The sequence below is a fragment of the Nasonia vitripennis genome, chromosome 2, assembly GCF_009193385.2.
Source record: "Nasonia vitripennis strain AsymCx chromosome 2, Nvit_psr_1.1, whole genome shotgun sequence".
NCBI lineage: Eukaryota > Metazoa > Arthropoda > Insecta > Hymenoptera > Pteromalidae > Nasonia > Nasonia vitripennis.
Window position 1 is genome coordinate 27799580 of NC_045758.1, and position 22327 is coordinate 27821906.

At 39.4% G+C, this 22327-nt stretch overlaps 1 protein-coding gene across 9 annotated transcripts; it reads left to right on the forward strand.

Annotated features, from left to right (window-relative positions):
- The first annotated feature begins 831 nt into the window (after nt 1-831).
- Nucleotides 832-20323, forward strand: LOC100679897 (serine-rich adhesin for platelets). 9 transcript variants are annotated; one of them, XM_031924609.2, is made up of 17 exons: nt 832-1898; nt 4505-4643; nt 4906-5034; nt 5143-5309; nt 5386-5599; nt 5683-6083; nt 6174-6896; nt 6982-7317; nt 7444-7968; nt 8238-8734; nt 9069-9547; nt 9647-10123; nt 10284-10724; nt 10830-13961; nt 14895-15021; nt 15244-15653; nt 18134-20323. In XM_031924609.2, the coding sequence occupies exons 3-17, from the start codon at nt 4908-4910 to the stop codon at nt 18190-18192; spliced, it is 8115 nt and encodes a 2704-aa protein (XP_031780469.1). In that variant the 5' UTR covers nt 832-1898; nt 4505-4643; nt 4906-4907; the 3' UTR covers nt 18193-20323. The 9 variants fall into 9 exon arrangements, with proteins under 9 accessions (XP_031780469.1, XP_031780474.1, XP_031780473.1 ...); XM_031924614.2 differs by having other exon boundaries at nt 10830-13808; XM_031924613.2 differs by having other exon boundaries at nt 9647-10075.
- Nucleotides 20324-22327: the final 2004 nt, after the last annotated feature.

A 22327-nucleotide genomic window follows, 5' to 3' on the forward strand; every position in this document is an offset into this window, starting at 1 on the left:
CAACGCCGTCACTTGGCCGCTTTGAATTTCGGCTCTATGCTTCGATTGCTCCGAAACGCTTTTGGGGAGGTACCGGTGAAATCGCTGATGGAACTTTATCGTTTGTTCTTATGCCTTGGGCGATGGGATTTTGACGGAAAATTCAGCGGAATAAAGGAGAGATGACAAACGGAGCACATTCTAAATTACAAGTGTACTCGTACACGTTGCATAATAAAACGAAACGAGGACCAAAAGTACAGTAAAAATCAGTCTGTTACTACTGATCGTCGCATTCTAATTTTGCAGATAATTCCGATGATCGGCCGACGGGTTTTTCCCAATTACGAGGCTTGAGGAACCGAACTAATCGAATGGCACGTGTCGTGGGAGTTATTCGTCAACGTAAGCAGACGATACGATTAATGGCAAAATAGTAAACAAGCATTTTTTTATACATATCCACGGGCTTTTGACTTGCGTTTTACGCGATCGGAGAAAATGTTCGAGAACAAACGCTCTGCGAGTGAAGAAGCATCGAAAAGCTCGATTCCTGCCCGTGGAAAAGCGAATATTGGCAATTCTATGTTGAAACTCGGCTTCCCAGACAGAAAAGCAGAGTCGCCCGAGAAAAATCTTGAAAAAACAAGCCAACAAAGCCCCCAAAATTGACGATCACGCAACTCGTCACGCCCGCTCACCCACACACGCAGACGGCGCAATCCACGCCTGCAGATGCCGCTGCAGTCTTTATCCCAAAACTAAAAAACTTATATATAAGTTATATACCAGGTTTTCGTGTCGATCTCGCGAGGAATAGAAAGCTTCGCCGAGCGAACGGCCGAGGCGCCAGTTACGCGTTCCCATCCCAGTGTGCCCCGCGCGATTGATTTGCGCATGTCAGTTGGCCGCATTGCAAATGGCGGCACCTTGTTATTGTCCATGGCGTTTTACGACTTGTCCGCTCGCTCCAACGTCGTCGCCGCGAGATAATGTCGCCGCCGCCGCAGCGCACGGCCTCGTTGGCCCAGCAGCAGCAGCATCAGCATCCCGATGCGCCGCTCAGCTCCTCGTGATCCGCGACTCGTCTCCGCAGGCATCGTTGCAGCCGTCGTCGTCGCGCCCCTGCAGCTATTAGAAGCTGTGAGTGCTATACCCAGAATCGAGAGAGCCAACGGAAGAGACGTCGCCAGCAGCAGCAGTAGCAGCAGTGAGTAGATCGTGGTACTGCAGCGAGCGTGCGACCATATAGAATATCGAGAGTATTCTCAACTGCAGACTCGGCCCCGACGCCGCCAGGAAGGCGACGACACACCGACGAGAGAGTAGTGCCCGTGTCCGTGTGTCTATCTAGCTACATGTGTATGTGTGTGCCTCTCTGCGCTGGTGAGCCAGGGCAAAAACTCACGCGGCCCTCGTATACATATATATACCAAGTGTCTCTCGGTGTGTGAGTGCGCGCGCGCTACATCGTCGTCGTCGTCGTCGTGCTGCAGCTCTACCCTGCCGTCGGGGATCAGCAGGAGCTGCGCTATCTCTCCCTCGCGCGAGGAACGGAGAAAGAGAGAGAGAGAGATAGATAGATATAGAGAAAGAGCGAGAGAGAGAAAGCGCGCGCGCGCGAGTGATACACGACTGTATATACATATATCCACGGATATATACGTGTGTGCGTGCGTGCTCCGAAATAATAAAAGAGAGAGATAGAGATAGATAGATAGATCGCAGAAGAGGATAGACATGGTGTAGCTGCAGCGGTCACAGGAATAGCAGCCCTTTACTCGAGAGCGAGAGAGAGAGATAGAGGGAGAAAGAGAGAAAAAGAGAAAAAGAGAGCAGTAGCACGAGTATATAGAGACGGCGATTGAAATGGGGTAACGTCTGGCCGCCTCATGCGCGCCTTCCTCCTCCTGCTCTAGGTACCTATATACATCATAGCCGCAGCTTTTTCATGACCCGCCGTCGCTCATCGGACCCCGTGCTTTATGTGTTTCTCTCTCTCTGTTGCGCTTGGTGCATCCATATCCACATATTCTCAATCGGGAGAGAGAGAGAGACAGAGACAGAGCGAGTTGTTGAGGTACCAGAGGGACAGTAAGAGAGAGAGACAGAGTGTGCGCCCACTTCACGTACACCTCCCCCGACGGGACAAAATGGTGGCCCCCCTCCCATGTACATGCGCACTCACGTACATACGTATACCCGCACAACTACACGTGCATTAGAGCCTTCTCTCTCTCTCTCTCTCTCTCTCTCTCTCTCTCTCTCTCTCTCTCTCGCCTCTTGGCTTATTTATCCGCGCGTGCATTTTCGCGTGCACTGGTTCGTGAGCCGCACACGGGGAAAAGCGCGGCTCTCTGCGTGACAGCTGTGCAGGCCCAGGCGGCTATAACCTAGTTCGCGACCGGGCCGTAGCCGCCACGGTGCTGGTACCCACTCTTATATGTGTTGGCACAGCACCTATATGCATGTGTGCGTGTACGCGCATGAAAGAGAGAGAGAGAGAGGGGTTTGGATTTTCTTGTTCGCGCTGCACCCCGTAGATGACGTAGCTAAACCGAGGGTGTCCAGCTGGCTGTCTTCGTCTGATGTGTCTATATGTGTATAAATGCATGCGTATCTGTAAGAGCGAGCGATAACCTCCGCGAAAGTGCATCTCCTGGGGGAGAGAGAGAGAGAGAGAGAGCGCAACGAGGGCTGCGCTGCCGCTGCCGCGACTCCGGTTTCCATTTCGGAGCACACGCGCGCGCGAGCGAGCGAGCGCCACACTCACACCAGCTTGTATATATCTCACTGTTTTCGCGTGCACACGCGTTTTTCACCTGTCGGAGCTTTGCCCGCTCTCCCTCTTTCTCTCTCTTTCTCGCTTCGTCCATTGCAACGGATAGCCGCCTATATATATATATATATATATATATATATATATATATATATATATATATATATATATATATATATATATATATATATATATGCGAGAGCGTGTGAGTGTGCGCGCGCGCCCGCCAAGTGCGTCTGTGTGTGGGTGCGGATGGTGGAAAGAGCGAGAGAGCGATAGAGAGAGAGGTTTTTCTCGCAACTACGGCCGCCGAGAGGTATACACTAGTCTGCGTGCGCGCAAGGGAGGATTCGACACACGGGCTTCTTCTTCGCCTTTTGCCCCCTTTCGGTGGTTTGTTTCTCTCGTCACGGCTTTTTTATACAACGTCGCGAGTTACATGGCTAGTCGGGGAGAGGTACAATAGTGTGTCTGTGTCGCCGCCTGTGTTTTGGTGCACGAGGAGGCCGCTGCTGGGGTGGTAACAGGTGTATCCGCGGGGCGGGATGACTGGTTTGGTAGGTCCGTTGACTTTTTTTCACGTCTACGCGGGCTTGCCGAACGAGGCTTGGGGAACTCGGATAATAGTAGGGAGTGTGTGTGGTGCTGGGCTTGTTGTTAAGGTTAGTGTTTTGTTGTGGGAAGTTTGTTTTCAGTGAAGTTTGGCTGAACTTCGATTGGATGTTTCAATGGGTTGTGAATGTTGTTGACTGTTTTTTCATTTGTTGGGCTTCTACAGTGAGGAAGCTGGAGTTTTTGCAGAAGAAGAAGTGAGGGAAATATGTGTGGATTTTTTTTCTTTCCAGTCAGTCATGTCGCATGTGTTCGTAGCTCTGGGATTTGTGTGGATCTATCTATGTCAATATGGTTTTGATTGTTTTAAATTCTTTTTTTTTTGTTTGGTTATTGAACATTGTTTTTGGTTATCTAAATCTAATATGAATTATTTCTTGTATGGCTAGTTTGCTCTGATATGCATTTTGGAGCTGCGTAATTCAGAGTAATATTGGCGGGTATTATGTTCATTTGCCAGTTACGATGTTATATTAAGGATTATTGTTGATTATTATGGTTAGAAAAACTTGTTCTTTTAAATGATAATAGTTGCGTGTTGGAATTCATCATATGTGCATATGCAATCATTTTTACGTTCTTAGACTCACAGTATCATTTTACTTTTCAAATCACTAACCTTGAATTTGGTTTCTATGAATTACTTTTTTTTCATTTTAAATGAGAATTTTGACAATTCTATTGACAGAGCACTTATTGTGCCTTCATGTTTTTTTGTCATGCATAGAATGTATAGAATCAACATACAAATCAAATTGCAGCTATAGTGAAAAAAGTTTGCATTTCTCTTTCATACGACTTTTCATTATTATTATAGTTATTTGTTGCTGAAAACCTATTATTTATGTAACTATAGATGGTTTACTTGCTCAGATTTTTTATTTTATTTTTTTAATAATCCTTTGTATTACGTTAATTTTTTCTTGAATGAAAGAGTAAATTGGGGTATAAAATTGTGATTTGTTTTATCTTATCTGAAATGATACATGTTGAACCTTTGCATAAATGCAAAACCATGTTCTTTAACCAATTATTTTTAATGAGTAGGTCCTGCATTAACTTCAAAGATTTTAAAAATGAAATTTTAATTTTGAATAACTTTAGAGAATTAAAATTACTACTATTTTGTTACAGAAAGAAAAATTAACTCATAGCACTGGAGGGGTTGGGGCGCTCAACTGCATACCGTAAAACGGGCATCTTGCTGTGCAGAGATTATACTGATACCCTCAGACGTCCCAGGCTACCCGGGTAGTTATGTGATTAATTGTTGGTAAGTTTTTAAAAAAGTATGCATGATTCTTTTTAAAATAAATTTTAAGATAAAATGCAGATTTAATGCATTATTAAAAACAAATGTAAATGTAAATTTCAAGTTACTTCAATATCCTAACCTCTACAGTTTTTGACTTTTGAAACTATTCACGAAACTAATTAAAAAAAAATTAAACGCTTTATGAATTTCCTAAAGATACATTATTTGATTGTAATATTTGAGTAATCATTATTTATGGACTGTAAACATTTTATTTTAGAAATGGCGGCAGATAGTGATGGTGATCTTATTGAAACAGTGATAACGTGCGAGGGTGATATAGGGGATCCTGAATTTCCAGAGAAGTTTCAAGTCATTGTAGATCAGCTCAAATCTCTTGTCTGTAAAGGTAAATGATAGCTTATAAAAATATATATATATATATATATATATATATATATATATATATATATGATTTGACTTAACATGAACAATATAAAATAAATTTTTTTTGCAGATAAAGAACAAGATTTGAGAGTAGACAAAGTAGAACCATGGAATTCGGTAAGAGTAACGTTTTCCATTCCCAAAGAGGCTGCACTGAGGTTACGAGAGCTTGCAGCCCAGGGTTCTGCAAGTCTAAAACAGCTTGGAATACTCTCAGTCCAAGTCGAAGGAGATCAAGTAAGTTTTTATTATCTATTAATTTACAAGTTTTAATTAGCATTATTTGTAACACTAATTAATGCAATGTCAACAGGTGATCTCTTTGAGGATAGCTGGACGATATGGAGGAGAAGCACAAGAAATCGTCTTGCAATCAGGACCATCAACAGAGAGTGGAAGCAAAACCCAAAGTGATACCACTAATAGTGCAGCTAGTATAGACAACAATGCTACACCTGTGCCTGGGCCCAGCAATGCCTCCAGCATCGCGGCAACTCTGTGCAATGTTGCCCAGATGATTGCAGCTGGTAAATATCAACTAATTTCACCCTACATTAATCACATTAAAATTGTTTATCAGTTAAAAAAATCTCTAATTTTTCTTTATTAGGGCCATCGACGGAAAAGCAGCCGCAGTTCCGATCGCCGAACGTAGTGGCACCGACGGACTGCGAACCGATTCCGCCGTTTCTCACAAAGAGCGTGCAGCCAAGCGTGGCTGGTGGCAGCGGTGTCGTTGGCGGCATCGCTTCGAATCAACAGCAAGTGGCAAATGCGAGTGGTTCGTCACCAAGGACCAGCTACAATGGACCATTTCCCTTTGCCAGTATGACGCACGCGGCCCAGGCCATACATAGCCGCGAAGCTTCTCAGGCTCAGGGACAAACAGCTGCTGGAATAAAGAGTACAGTGCAATTCAAACATCACAATCAGCCTCCGCCGCCCTACCCGGCCCAAGACGGCATGGCGACCGTTACGTCGCCTCAGGCCATTCACATGACACCTCAAACGGTTCGTGTACATCATATTTTATTGACCAATGCGATGCACGTGTGTGGAGTTCGTATATAACGGTTGTTTATGTAACGGCTTTGATTACAGGTGTCAGCGGTCGGTCCTCCGAATCAGTACAAATCGCCGAACGTCATGGCTTCTAGTCCATCACCGAACGGTAATATCGCAATTTCTGCGAACCCGGTGATTGGTGGCGCGACCACCAGCGGTGGCAACCAGGTCGTTCTCTCCAGTCCTCTTCTGGTGAACCTCCTGCAAAACGATGGCAGTACGAGTTCGAGCGCGACGTCTAGCGCTGTTCACGTCAATGCGCAACAGCAGCAGCAGCAGAAAATGCTGCCTCCGGCAGGGGTTGATTGTGCCAATAGCATGACAAATCGTATGCGGCCGCAGAAAAAGCCAACAGTCCGAAGGAAAGATCTTGTGGTGTCGCCGAGTGTCTCACCGCCGAGTCTTGATTCTCTTAGGACGGAGGATCTTATTGTCTCATCGGGAGTCATCGCGGACCTTGGCCATGGACCATCGGCTTTTGCTGCGGTCAATGCCGGTCAGACGTCAACAGTGCCTCAGCAGCAGCAACTTATGCAAGCTCCACAGCAGCAGCAGTTGTTGCAGCAACAGCAACCGCAACAGATGCAGCAACAACAGACGCTAGTTCCAGCGGCGGTGCACACACAAGTACAAATACAGCAAAAGTTCCCTGTGAGACAGGAACTGGCTTACAGGCCCGCAATTGCTGTCGGTGTGTCACAGCAACAAATTCAAATGCAGAATCAGCTGACTGCGAGGTTTCCTGTTAATGGCCAACAAGTAAGTACTGGGTAACCAAACGTATTCTGAAAGTAATATATTCCTTTAAGGTTAATCAAAATTATAATAATAATGTTTCCTCTAGGCGAGAACGCCTCTTCAACAGAGGCAACAGCTGCTTCTGCAACAGCAACAGCAGCAGCAACAGCAGCAGCAACAACAGCAGCAGCAACAACAGCAACAGCAGCAGCAACAGCAGCTTAGTCAGCAAGTTTTGCCTGTTCAGACACAGTTAATGCCTCAACAGCAAATCGTCACGTCACAATCAATACAAGCTTCTGCCGGAGCGGGACAACTTCTACAGCAGCAGCAACAACAACAACAGCATCAGCAACAACAGCAGCAGGTGCTGCAAAACGCGTCTGTTGGAGTAAACGTCAATCAGCAACGATTGGCTTACATAGGACCTCAACAGGCACGAGTAAGTTCCATTCAAATCTGCAGTTATTTACCTAATCAATCAATTATTTATTAAATTGTTTTTTTTAATAATGCTTCTGATTAATGATTTTAATAAAAAATAAATGAAACTATTTTATTTCCACAGCCGATGCAAGCTGCGGCAAATCTGGTGGGTCAGCAAACACCTCCACCTTATCCTCGAATACCCCAGCAACAACCCCAACTTCAGCAGCAGCAACAACCTCAGGCTCAGCACTTAGGTCCCCAACAGCAGCAATTACCACAGCCGCAGTTAAATCAGGGCATGAATGTACAGCAACAGCTCCACCACAATCAACTGCAAAAAATGAATATTAACACAGGAGCGACCAACGACTTTCGCTACGGTCAGAGTCAGAATATACTGAGCAGAAATTACCAAGGACAGTCGGCCACGGTCACAGCATCGAGCATCGGCGGTGAATCCAACGGGACCACAGAAACAGCCACACCTGCCTGGGGCACCCAGAACATTCCTATTTCGCAGGGTGCTCAGGTAAATACAGCTCAGCGAGTACCTGTAGTTTCCGGTTCCGTCGTGTCATCTGCGGCGTCAGTTGCGACAACAGCCTCTACAAGTCAAGCAACTCCCGGTGCCTGCACCGTTCAGAGCAGCAGTAGTATGCCACTGGTGAGCCTTGATTTTTAATACTTTAACATTGTTAAATAATTCAATAGAATTTTAAAATCTGAAAAATATTCATTCAATAAGTAAATTGACCCAGAATAAAATGAGTAGATTAAAGAGATTATAGCATAATCTGTATTACTTTTAATCAAATTATTACAAAAGATATCTTCTTAAGTCTCCAAATGGATTAAGAAATTGAATGATTATGCTATTTATCTTCTATAGAAATGCTTTTACGATTTTCTGATTTCAATTTTTCTTCTACCCAGAGCCACACGGCCAACCACATAACTACAACAGCGACAACAGCCTCATTAGCGCCAACGTCGACAACGACGACGCTAGCGAAGCCTTCGGAAACAAGCAGTGGCGAGGCTACGAAGACAACCACAACGGAAGAGGCACCGATCGAACCCGAATTCACATCTTCGGGTAAGCCGCGTCAGTACCTCATCAATCCACTAACGGGTTTGCTCGAGCCAATGCCTAGCGATACCTCGGACTCGGAGCCCGAGAGCGCTCTCGAAACTCAGGATGATTTCTTCTCGTTCCCCTCACCGTCCAACGATCGGTCCAATTCAATATTCTCGGACGACGATGCGGATAGTAATTTCTCCAGAAGGAACGATACCACAACCAATACCGATCAGTCGGATTCTGAGAATACGGCGAAGTCCACTGCAAGTGACAGCAGCCTTAAGCATAATAGGCTTAAGCCTAGCAGGGATTCGAATAGTCCTATGCCCACGGAAAAAATCAAACTGAGGTAAGTTTGAATTTTTGTAATGGCTAAAACTATAGATATTTAATCGCTGTATAAATCATACATTTAAAAAATGAATTTTAAAAATTCATTTGTATAATGCTAAATTTGCGCTAATATGATAATAAACAATGTAATAGAATTTTAATTATTTCTTTAAATGGAAACATAAAAATACACAACACTCATTAGTTTAATTATATAATTGATTCTTTGAAGTTCAGTCGTCGTGTAAAATGAAGCGTGAAATCTACGTTTAGTTCAATTATTGATCGTAATTAAACACTGTGTTTGAGAAGTAGTTTAATATAAACGCTAAATTAATTAAAATATTCAGGCTAAAGCTGGAGAAGTCCGAGCCAGTTACGCCAGCGTACAAGGTGGATGTCTCGTTCGTGAATACGCCACCGGTGCGCAAGGCCGACAAGTCTACAAGCAAATCCGCCTTCTCAACTTCCTCGAATCTACCGAACGTGAGCGTTCCCTCGACGGGAAATACCGGTACACCTTTGGTTCCAACGACGAGCACGACGCCTGCGACGGCGATTGCAACTGGTGGGTCAAGTCCCGGAGTTGGAGGTACGGGCTCAACGTCGGCTGAAGAACCGCGGGTGCCACCGCTGCACATATCGCTGCGCGGGCGCAACGCATCGGTTGTGCAAATCGGTAAGAAAGAGAAGAAGTTGCTGAAGGAGTCGACATCGACAGCAGAGCTCGACTCGGCGAGTGTCAAGCGCCGGGGTAAGCTCAAAAAGATAAAGGATGGCACCGATGGCAATAAGCTATTACAAAAGAAGTCTCTTAATACGATTATAGGTAAACTCCAGTCTTATTACGTAATATGGATTCTCTGGGGTGCATTTAAGAATTTTACATAACGATAATTAAATACTAATTATTTTTTCTGTCTTTTAGGTACTTCGTCCGCCTCCAAATTGCCTTTGTCGAATTCCACCATGGTGAATAGCGCTAACGCCTTGGTGAAAATGAACAATACGCTTCAAACGACCCTAGTGACCAAGACTAATGCCTTAAAACAAGAGAGCAGCAGTAGTACGAGTAGTAGCGGTGGTAGCGGAAACGCGTCGCCGATGGAGGTTGAGCCGAGGTTACAGCAGAGTTCTACAACCACAGTATCAACGGCAACAATTGCAACGACGACGACAACGACGTCGGCGACGAAGCAGCAACCACAACAACAACCACAGCAACCAGCAAGCAAAGTTGGCGGTGCCAGCGATGTTGACGATTTACCCCTCAACAGCAGAATACCTTCACCTCTTAAGCACAAATCTTCCGTTTTGAATCAGCAGGCGACGCAAAACGCGCAGCAACAGGCCACCGGTGAGTCTGATGTGCCCAATCACACGAGCGAGCATAAAATTGGTGGAGGTGCGTATCGATTTATAGAGTATACTCTTATAATTAATTTTCAAAAGTTTTTCTACAACAATTTAATATTTTAAATATCAACTAAGAAAATTTAGTATTTTAAACTACTAAATAAAAAATACAAATGTAATGAATTCAAAAAATTAAAAACAATTTTTAGGCAAAACAAAAAGAAGAGATTCGAAGAAAAAAGCAGAGCCTAGTGAGGGCATGCATCGAGAGCAGAATCTGCTCACAGGAGGTCGTCTTGTGGACAATCAGGCCAAGTGGCGGAAGCTGGGCTACAAAGGTGGTGAGGCTGTAGCAGTTTCTACTGGTCAAACGGTAAAGAAAACGATAGCTGTGACAGGAGCAACGACGGGGGCCCCCACGACAACGCCCACTTCCGGCAATGATCTCAACGTGGTGAAGAGGGTAGGCGAATTAAGGCGGACAAGTGATGGTGATATCGTCAGCGGTAGAGTCGCCGGTGAGAAGGCATCTGCTGCGGCTTTGAATACAAGACAGCCCGAACCTAACGGCGTAAGGAAGGATTTGGTCAGCCATCAGGAGAAAAGGAGGCGGCTGAGCCTGGTAGATGAGAAGGATCTGCATATAACAGGTAATTAATGTCAAACTTTTTATTATTTAACAAGAATAATCATTAAATTTAACCTTATGGTATTTTTTAATAAACGTCTCTATTAATTTTTTTGTTTTTGTACAGAATCTCAAAGTGTGGAAACGACGCAGTTGATGAGTCAGAAATCTATATCGGATACGGTATCTCAGCAAAAGGCAACGTTAACCACTGTGCAGTCAACAGGAGCGAAGATCAACTCTAACTCGCCTTTCGAGAACGAAAACAGTAACAGCAGCAATAGTCCTGTGCCACCAAAGATTACGAGTTTAGCACCGCAGCCTGTGATTTCGACAAGCCTCGACAGCAAAATAACCACGTCGACTACAACGACGCCAATGCTCGCGGAAATGCCATCTTTACCGTCAAAAACAACAGTAACGCAGTCGTTGATATCAACGACGATAACGACAACGACAACCGCGGCTGTAAAAACGACGTTAGTAAGCAAACAGCTTAAGACCGAGGTGGTAGACGTAAGCAAATCTCAGAATGTCATCGCACAGACTCAGAAGCTGAAAAATCACTCACTGATCGCGACAAAGAACGATATTAACAGGCTTGCTTCTGCTGCGCTGCAGATGAAGAAACTTGCGCAGAACCATCACGTTCTTGGCAAGCAGACCAACATTGTGCCAAACGTGATCGAGACGGTGCAACGGGTGAGTTTACTCAAGACCAATCCGGCCATAGAAAAGATCAATGAACAGATGATCAGCAAGCAGGAGCCCACTTCTAACATAGTTCAACAGCTTACTACTGGTAAGCCCACCTTGCCTATTGGAGACATCAACGTTACTGAAGCAAAGGTTAAACAAAAATTGTTAGAAAGCGAGAGTTCGGGTAATCCGGCCGCCTTGACCAATATCGTCGAGCAAAATCCTAATAACAACGTTGTTGTTGGTGGCACTGGTAATGGTGGAAACAGCAGCAACACAGGTGGCGAGGATAGTGGTATCGAGTCCATGGACGCATTATCAGAGAAGTCACCGAACCAGGGCGAATCTCCCTTGCACAGGCCCGCTGCCAGCCAAGAATCCGTCACCACTACGTCGTCCGTTAATAAAAGCAGTAGTAGCTTACAACAGCAGTCGCAACCACAGCAGAGAACTGAAGTGCAGGCCTCGGCTCCGCAACAACAAACCACCAATAAGAACAACGTGCCTTCCTCAACCGTTAGTAACAGTAGTAGTGATATGTGTTCAAATTTGCGGAGCGCTGAAAGCAAAGGCAGCTACGAGAACCATCTGGACAACGAGTCCGAAAAGACTATTTCCGTTGCACCGTCTACAACTGAATTAACGATTGCAACGACGACAGTGACCACGGCGACAACTACGACAATAGCACCAATACCGGCTGAAGCAGTAGTGACAGAAGAAAAGCCAGAAAAGGTCCAAGAGAAACCGAACAATCCGCTAGTGACGGCCGCTCCGACGACGATATCGGCTGTGCTGAAGGTGAAAGACGACGACCAGTCCAAGTGCGCGAAGGACTCCAAGGACTCAGTGTCGTCGGTATCGCCTAAATTGACTGCACCTCTGGTGGCAGAAAAGGTGAAAGTTAAGTGTGAAGTAGAAACCGAACCCGAGAGCAGTAATCCCCACAAGTGCGATCCGAGTAGTAGTAGTGTCGGTGTGAGTAGTGAAATCGCAATTGAAGCCCCGGCGTCGACGATGAAAACGACGACGACAAAGGACGTTAAAATCGAAAATGCTGGTGCTGAGGTGGCAGTAGAAGACAAGAAACCCGCAGTTACGACAAGTGCGGACACTTTGACTAGGTTAGCCGACGAGGAGCCCGCTCGTAATCCTCGTGAACAGAGTAATAACAATAATAGTGTAAACAATAATAACAATAGTAACAACAACGGTGTGCCTGTAATCCAAAATCACGTCGCGACTAATGTGGTCAAGATAGAGAAGTCTGAGAGTAACGTGGACAAGGCTGAGGTGAGTGGTAGCACTGCGACATTGATGACAGCGACGAGCCCAAAGCTCGAGCTGAAGTCTTCGGTCGAGCCAAAGGTCGAGGTTAAAGAGGAGGAGCCGAAAATTGACGATACGAGGCAACAGCAACAACAGCAGCAGCAACAACAGCAACAGCAACCGTCGCAGCAACCCAAAGTGGAGAATAAGGAAGTGAAAAAGGAGGTAAAGAAGGAAGAGCCCTCTAAGTCCGAGTTAGTAACCGTAGATCAAAGCCAAAAATCCAATGTACAAAGCCAACAGCACAGCAGCGAGTCAACGGTGAACCCGTCCAAAGTCGCGGATGATTCCGCGAAGAAGGTGACGGCGAGCGAAGCCACCAGCAGTAGCACCAGTGCCTCAACCAACACTACCAGCACCAGCACAACCAGTAGTAGCTGCGATCTGAACGTTCAGTCGCCCCTGGCTGGTGACGATCCCCAGCCGATTCGGATAACGCCGCCTCTCTATACGTATTCTAATCCTGTAGTACTGCAGAGAGACGACACTCCGAGCCCGGCGCCCCAGACTCCAACTGAGGCGGAGCCCGCAGAAGCCGTCGTAGCTGCAGCCGCAGCAGCAGCTGAACATCTGAAGCGCAAGCGACGGCGAAAGCAGGAACTCGAGGGACGGCAGGACGTGATTTGTCTCGAGGAGAATGACGAAGGAACGACGAACGCGGCGCAGTTCAACAGCGTCGAGGAGTACGGTACCGGTAAGCAGCCGCGAGGGCCTGCGAAATCGCTACTCGAGCAGCTGCTGATCGAGATACCGAACGACTCGGGCACCAACAGTGAAAAGCGCTCGCTGCGCACAAGGTCGCAAAAGTCCTCGACGGCTTTGAACAGCCCCGACGTCGTCAAAACCAAGTGTAGTCCCCACGAGCGTCGCAGCATCTCGCCGTATGCTAAGGCAAAGCTGCAGCCGGCCGCCGCTGCCGGCGCAACGACCAAGCTCTCACCCGTCACTGCCGCCAATGTATCGGTCGCGACTGGAGTGACCGCCACCAAGACCACGGGCAAACGCAAGCGGCAAGAGAGCGAGAGCAGCGTAGCGTCGAATAACGAGGAGCAGCAGCAGCTGACGCAGCCAAGGCCAGGTAAACGGAAATGCTCGGAGAACGCTGCTGGACTTATTAAGGCTTGCATGGGCGTAGATGAGAGCGCTGGTGGTCCTGTTAAGAGGCAACTCGCTACTGGCAAGGATGAAACATCTAAGAAGGGCTTCAACATACTGTCCAAGAGCAAAAAAGGTGTTTATCTTGATGAAAATGAGATGAAGAGTTGCAAGGAGATAGTCTTATAGGCGTGCGCGGTAAAATAAGAGGGCGATTAGAGACGTTAAAGAAATCTTAAGTTTTGCGTTGTTTTTTATGCAAAATTTCATCCAAGTCAGTAATTTTTTTAATTGACATTCAAATTATTCAATACGTATCTAAAGTTTTTTTGATTTTGTAGATTGACTGTTATCAATTTTAGTAATTCTGCTTCGACATAAGTTTAAAGTTCTATTTTGATTATTCAAATTTTATTTATTATTTTTAATGAATGATCACTTAAAAATTCGTAATAATCATTTTTATATGTGAAATATTTTTGTTAATTGAACAAAATGAAATAATAAGAAACAAAAACAATGCTAAACTCGATGGATTTCTTGGTTACCTTCTCGAATGTTTATTTTATTTTACTGTGGACAGTTTTGTTTTCAATTTAAAAAATGAGCCACATTTCTAGAGCTTGAAGTAATAACAGTATTGTATCTTTTAGAAACATCATTTAAAGATTACAATATGCAAATACTTAACTTCAAAAATCATTGCTCTTTTACAGTAAATTTTTTAAAATCTTAACGAAATGAACATCTAAAGGACATGTTGACGAAGCCAGACTTTGAAATGTTGAACTTAGAAAAAGGACCTTTTAAATTTATCTTGATGTTGTGTATTTTTTGAATATATATATATATATATATATATATATATATATATATATATATATATATATATATATATATATATATATATATATATATTCATATTGTTGTATTTTGGAAGTTTTAGATTTGTGTGTCAATTACATTGACTTATTATTATTTTGGTATATTAGATTTGTGTGAATATTTTTTAAATGGTAATTTTTTGCTGCAAATCACTTATTAGCAACAAAATCGCCTTATTTTTTAGCCCAAGGGCCAATGCTTGTGGACATAGAATCGTCCGACGAAGAACATTCTATTGAAATATCTGGGAAGGTAAAAATAAGAGCATCGGATGAATTGTGTACCGGATCACCAAAACCCAAAGATCAAAAGTACGTTTATCACCATTATTAACTAAAATTGATATGTCATATAGTTTTTAATGTACATACATGGTCAGAGTTTTGGGATACTAACGCTTTTTATTAATTCGATTATGAAAATCATATTCGTCTAAACTAATAATAATAATAGTAACAATAATAATAATAATAACAATAATAATTTTATATAAATATTTTTGAACTACTAATATGAATAATACGGCTTTTCAGGAGCAGCGGCGGAGCAGCATCAGGTAGTCACCTACACTCGAATGCAGTAACCTATAACTCTGGCAATGGTAGGACGCAGCGCGAAAGCCGGATGCTCACGAACAAACAGCTCCAGCAGCAACAGCAACAGCAGCAGCACTCGCAGCAACAACAGCAAAGCCAGTCTCAGCAGCAACAGCAACAGTCGGGTGGCGGTGCGGCGACTGCCGGCGGACCAACGATTGTGAAAGAGCGGCTTCGCGGTAGCTCCGTCTCGAGTAATGAGTCCGTTGGTCTTGGCGAGATGACGACTCGACGTTCGGTTCGCCAGAGTACCGCTTCGCCACTTGCTGCACCGGCCTGCAATACAAGGGGCGCCTCACGCTCCATGGAAGACGTTAACCGGAGGAAGACCCGGAGTGGAGCTGCCGGTGAGTAAGCACCCCACCCGAAAATAAATGAAACAGAGCTTCTCGCGATGTACAGAGATATTAAGGATCCGGAGACGAGTGCACATTGTGCACGCGTATTCACATATACGTGGATCTCTGGTGAAAGGGAAGACGGGTGATTTAAAAATTGGGATTTCGTGGAATACGCGGAGGAGTAATACGGTAAATTTAGTAAATATATTATATAAATTGTAGATAAGGATGCTGAGGAAAAATTTTAACGAACTTATGTTTATCTGTAAGATTTTGTATAGATTTTAATTAAGAAAATTGTACATAAATTAGACATTAACTGATATCTAATAATGAAAAGATATAAAATCAGAATGAAAACCAAAGCATGTTTTAATAACCAGAATTGAACGAGAGATAAGTTTGGTCTCACCTCATTTCTTTTTTGCCAGAGATTTGTATATTTTAAATTATTCGATTCGTTTTATTTTTGAGAAAAATGTACTACTGCTGTGATATATGTGCATTCAAAAGTCAAGTGCTACGATATATATATACATATATACATATATATATATATATAAAGATATTTATGTGTATTTGAAAGGGGATGTGAAGAAAGTGTGCAGCCTATTTATAATAATAACGATCGCGACTATTCTTTTCCATTTGTAGATATAATTTTACGATTTTCAATCGTAGCCATTTATATATTACATAATTTAAACAAAGTAAAGTTTGAATTTTTTTAAATTTCATATAATTTAATCATTACTTATTAGTGAGAAAAATTATTTTCATTTTTTGTAAAATAATAAAATTAGCCTTATATTTTCAAGCGTGTAGTTTCCCCCTACACAGTAAAATAAAACTAAATCGTAAATCGATTTTTTCTTGTACAGTTATTACTTATCAATGTATATGCAAATTTCGTACAATAATAATATTATACTATGTTGCAACAATAATACAAATGTATTGATAAAGTAGCTTTTTACAAAATGTAGTAGACATTGTTGTCTCAAACTTCGTAACGTTATATAGATAATAAATAGATGATTGTAGAAAAACGATGAAATAATTTTTGCATAATACAATTTGTATATATAAATAATATAAAGTTTTTAAAGTAAGGCAATTATAATATGAAAGAAGGACGCGGCAGTAATAATTCACATCCCCTTGAAAGCAGTCTCACCAATGTACGGATCGGATATTTAAATAATAGAGAAAAGAAATATCTATCGTATATCTGTTGAGAATACAGGCAGGTGAAATTACAAAAAAAGTTACACTGTATGTCTTCTTTTTGTAAATTATATATATATATATATATATATATATATATATATATATATATATATATATATATATATATATACATACATATATATATATATATATATATATATATATATATATATATATATAATATATATATATATATATATATATATATATATAATATATATATATATATATATATATATATATATATATATATATATATATATATATATATATATATATATAATATATATATATATATATATATATATATATATATATAATATATATATATATATATATATATATTATATATATATATATATATATATATATATATATATATATATATATATATAATATATATATATATTATATATATATATATATATATATATATATATATATATAATATATATATATATATATATATATATATATATATATATATATATATATATATATATATATATATATATATTATATATATAACATCTTCGTGATCGGCGAGATTTTTAATACGATAAAATTTTGTTTTGTTTTTATGTGTCTACGAAAATTTTAAAAATAAATAGATATACTATACATACTGACTATTTTATCATTAGAAAAAATATACAATAATTATATTAATTCATAATTATTATATTACATACTCTAGAATTTGATACCAACAATACATAGATAAATAAATATATATTTGTTTTAAGTTTTTAATTTTATTTGAGTTAATTAGTTTAATTCGAAATGGTTTGTATTCAAATCTTGTATAACAGTAACTTTTAATGTTAAATGTAAAAATTTCAATAATATTCATATCAAATATGTATGTAAAATATTTTTTGTTAAAGTCCAAATATAATCTTAAAACAAATATTTCCGTTCAAGTGTATTTTTTCTATGAGAATTTCATCCGTCTGTGTTCTTTTAAATATTAATTATCTGTATCAATATATTATTTCATCTTCACTTCTTCATACATCAATATCACTATAATTTCACTCATTTCGCATATTAATATGTCGCATGTTCAATGATGAACAATAAAATTGTAATTTTTGCAATGTATTTGTACACAATTTCCTTTAATTATAAGCAATTTAGTGTTGCTTTTTATTTTCTATTTAGAGCATGCGATGTATAAAACAAATAAAACACATACACATTATAAACATAGAACTTTAATAGAACGACCTCGTACAGCGGGCACGATTTTTTAGTGACAGCTGAGACAGCAGAGCAGGCGAAGAGGAGGCGAATATCTCGAGAAAACAAATGACCTTCGGAAAGCGACCTTGACAGTGATTAGCTACCGTCGCTCGTCAAGGCCACTCTTCTCGGTCGTCTGCCTGCTATTAATGGTTATACGATCTCCTTGTGGCTGGACCCCACCTGGTGAGCATCCTATTGTTGAGCGAAATCCAAAATCAGTAATAGCGCACAAGAATCCGCTGCTCGAAGAGTCCCTGATATGGAGAGTGTTGAACGGAGGCACCGAAGGACTATACTAGGATTGTGCTTTACTACTTTTTATCATTTTATTTTCCTTCTACTATTCTGTAGAAACGAACTAAAAATACCGACGGTAAGATCACTGAAACAAAATTGCTCAATGTCCCAGTGATTGTTAGTAGTCGAGACTTTTTTCCTTTATTATTGACGCGCGCAATGTTGAATTAGTGGAATTCAGGCAGATGTTTAAAACTATAATCGCAGATATACTAGTATATCTATGGCTATAAAAGTCGACCTCGCTAGCTTTCCTTGGTTCTCGCATATTACTGTTGAAAGACTCTTTATTGATTGCAAATATTTCAAATGATTTGGACCAGTCGATAATTTTTTCGTAAAGTATATTGAAATTTTGTACTGTCTTCTTGATCCATAACTTCTTTTACCTTACACACGTTAACACTCACGATGGTAATTTGTCTGAATTATTTTTTTGATGAAGTTTAAATCAAATACTATAAACTTTCGATAGCATTGACAATTAAAACGATGTACGTCTATCACTGCTGTCAAATTGTACAAAGAAAACTTTTTCAACTTTGACAAGACTTGAACCTGACTAAAACGTAATTTTGTCTGGTCTATTTGATATTAAAATTAAATTTAAAAAATACAGTTTTCAATCATGCCCACTATAAGTGGTGGTTAAAGAAGGCCAAATTCTGTAAGTATATTGCATGAATCTGACTGCAACTGCCGTAGTATAAATTTTATTTTGTAAATTTCTCATACGGTGAAAGACAAGATGATGTCTACTAAAAAGTTTAAATAGCGAATAGGGTCAAGTCGCTAAATCGTAGGTGTACTGATAGACTTTGTTTGAATTATTTTCAATCATTGCGTACCGTTCATACATACATAAAATTAAAACTGTCAAATTTATAGCTTTATTAATATAATTAGAATTAGGCTGTAATATATAATAATTGTAGAATTTGTTTCGATCAGTTCTTTTGAATACCATGTAATTCTCTAATTTATATAACTTATAACTTCGTTATACTACATGTTATTTTTGCAATAAAAAGGAAATTTTAAAAATTTGCCTCTAAAGGTATTGTAAACATAGTCTATCAGTCGATAAAAACTAAATGCAGAGTTAACAGAGGACTGGGGTATAGTAATGTCACAAAAAGAATGTATTTTATATTTATGAGAGAAACAAAGCAAAATAAATAAAAATATCGGCGAATAAATCAAGCTTATAGAATTACAGAGATGAAGAAATAAATTGTAATTATTATTAAAATAACTTTGCGTGAAAGAGTAAAATAAAAAGAGCGCAAAAATGATGATAGAATGTTAAATTCGATAGGTAATATATGAATCAATATATTTTGTAAATAATTTCTTATGAAGGTATGCAAGGCACCTTTGTTGTAAATATCAAGCCTGTTCGAATTTTTATTGAAAGAAAAAACTAGTTATATTTAAAATCGTGCAACTTCATTCGTCATCATTACGATTTACGTTTAATTAATTATTACATACTGCTATTTCTATAATAATATATTATTGCTATTATTGATCGTAAAACTTGTGTAATTAATAAACTCGTCGATTTCTTCCTTATTTAGCATTACCAACACAAAATAAATAAAAAGTGCACGCAAACGTGACATACATTTTTCTCTCACCACTGTTTTTATGTGAAGCCGATACTCTAGTTTACAATTATTTATACATATACGCGTGCGTACGCGACTCTTGATGTTTTCTATAAATGAAATAAAAGAAATGAAAATGATAGTTTTCAATTGCTGTTACTCCTTTTTCTCTCTAAGGTGAAAAAAGTAGCGTACGTTTTTGTCAACTTTTTTCATCGGGTAAGGGTTCGTTCTTATAATTACAATACATCACATGTTATGTAATTCTGTATAATAGATAGTTGCATAGATCATGTTTTATTCTTTTCTTTTTTTTTACTTTAAACATACAAATGCTAATTGATATGATGTAAAGTTGATTTCATAGACGAGTATTCATTGTTACTTGTGAAAGGAGAACGTGCACAGATGCTTCTAATGCTTTATAGGTTTTGTATTTAATGTATACAATTTTTTTTACTTACAGAAAGATGTAAAATGATAACTTTTGACAAATGAATCAAAAATATTTCAGTCAATTTATAGTGCTACTTGTTTTAATTCGAAGTGACTTTTGACTATTTAGCTTTAATTTTGTAAGCAATTTTCTACAATCTTGACATGGTTATAGTGTAATGATTCGTTATTGTATATCTTGCTGTAAATAAGAAAAAAAACGAAGAATTGAAACGTATAAATTGTTCATTTTTTCTTAATTATATCAATGAATGATGACTTAAACTCGGTCTCCATACGAGCGAGTTCGAGTGAGTCATCTTTTGCATTAATATTTTTTTTTTTTTCATTTTTACTGGTTAAGATATATTAATGTCGATCCCAATTTAAATTATTTAGTAAAACAAATGTTGATTATCGTATAAAATAAATTGTTTCAACGGATAGTCCCGCCCGCTATCCTGCCTTTATTGTACATAGTAGCATGCTTATATTCATCTGTAAAGGGATAGTGGGCGCTAGCTAAGATGCTGTATGTGTATATATATATATATATATATATATATATATATATATATATATATATATATTTGAAAATAATGCGCGTTAGAGTAGTAAGCAAAGAAAGAGTAAATCTAATTTGGTCTATACTCTCATATTGTGATGGGATGAAGTGTAATGTATATCTAGCTCGTAGGTGTTTACACGTCTAAGAGATAAAAAGTTTCACACTTTGACGAAAAAACGTATGAGAAAACAAGATTAAAAGGAAACATAGGGCAAAAAGGAGAATTGTAATTTTTGTTGTAAAATATTCCTGTCGACATTAGTTAGGTAGGCTAGGCATTATTATGTTATAATTTTATTATTGAACATTACGTTTACATAATTGTATAGACTAAATATAAAAAGAATCAAGCTTCGTGTGTACATAATGGTACTTTACGGCTGAGTGAATTTTAAGTATCCTTGATAACATTAAAGGGCTTTTGAAGTAGTTCTTCTAGATTGTGTATATTTAAATGATAATATTGAAAAAAATATAAAGAAAGAGAAATAAATATCGCAGATGATAATGCAACGCGCGCGGTTAATTTTCTCGAATTGATGATGAATACATTTTCTCTCTGTGTATAATATTCGTGCTTAAAGAAGCAAACGATTATACGCAAAGCGAAAACCTTGTTACCTTATGGGAAATGAGGAGAGAAATTTTTGTATAAAAATACATGAAGAAACTCCGTTGTGTAAAAAGTGTAATCGCGATGCTAAAAGTAAAAAAGAAAAAACTTTTTCTCCTTTTTTACTCTAAAGATAACGTGGTTGTCAAGTGAAAATTTTCTTCACGAGCCTCTTAATTTTATATAGGCAAAGCTATACAAAATAATCTTAAGCGTATAAGGAAATAATAAAATATACGTGGCATTTCGGAAGATGCGAAGTTGCGCCCTTCGTAGTTTTCGAAATTTTGCTCGACACACATGAAACATTTGTATTTTTAGTATTCGATTATTGATACGATATTATAAATAGGAGTGAAGGTTTAAAAGACAAAAAACCGATTGATAATGATCCAACGTGGATATAAAATGTAAACAAAAAAGGTAAAAATATTAGATATCATATTATTATATTTGTAGAAAAAGAAAACGAGAAATCGAGCACGTGAGAAAAGAAATTGCGCTATAATTATAAAGAAATATTACAATTATATTATTATCTATTATTACACAAAGTGAATACACAACATAGTAATTTGCTAATTGTACCTTTTAATAATTACTGTAGACACATTGATGAAGAAGGTTTTTTTCTTGTTATTAATTATTAATTACCATAGACTTACCAGAAAATGAAAAA

Bases quoted from the DNA above. Each gene is read 5' to 3' on its own strand.
- LOC100679897 (XM_031924609.2), top strand. From the start codon at position 4,908: ATGGCGGCAGATAGTGATGGTGATCTTATTGAAACAGTGATAACGTGC. The intron at 6,084-6,173 runs GTTCGTGTACAT...CTTTGATTACAG, and splicing joins TTCACATGACACCTCAAACG to GTGTCAGCGGTCGGTCCTCC. The intron at 10,124-10,283 runs GTGCGTATCGAT...AACAATTTTTAG, and splicing joins CGAGCATAAAATTGGTGGAG to GCAAAACAAAAAGAAGAGAT.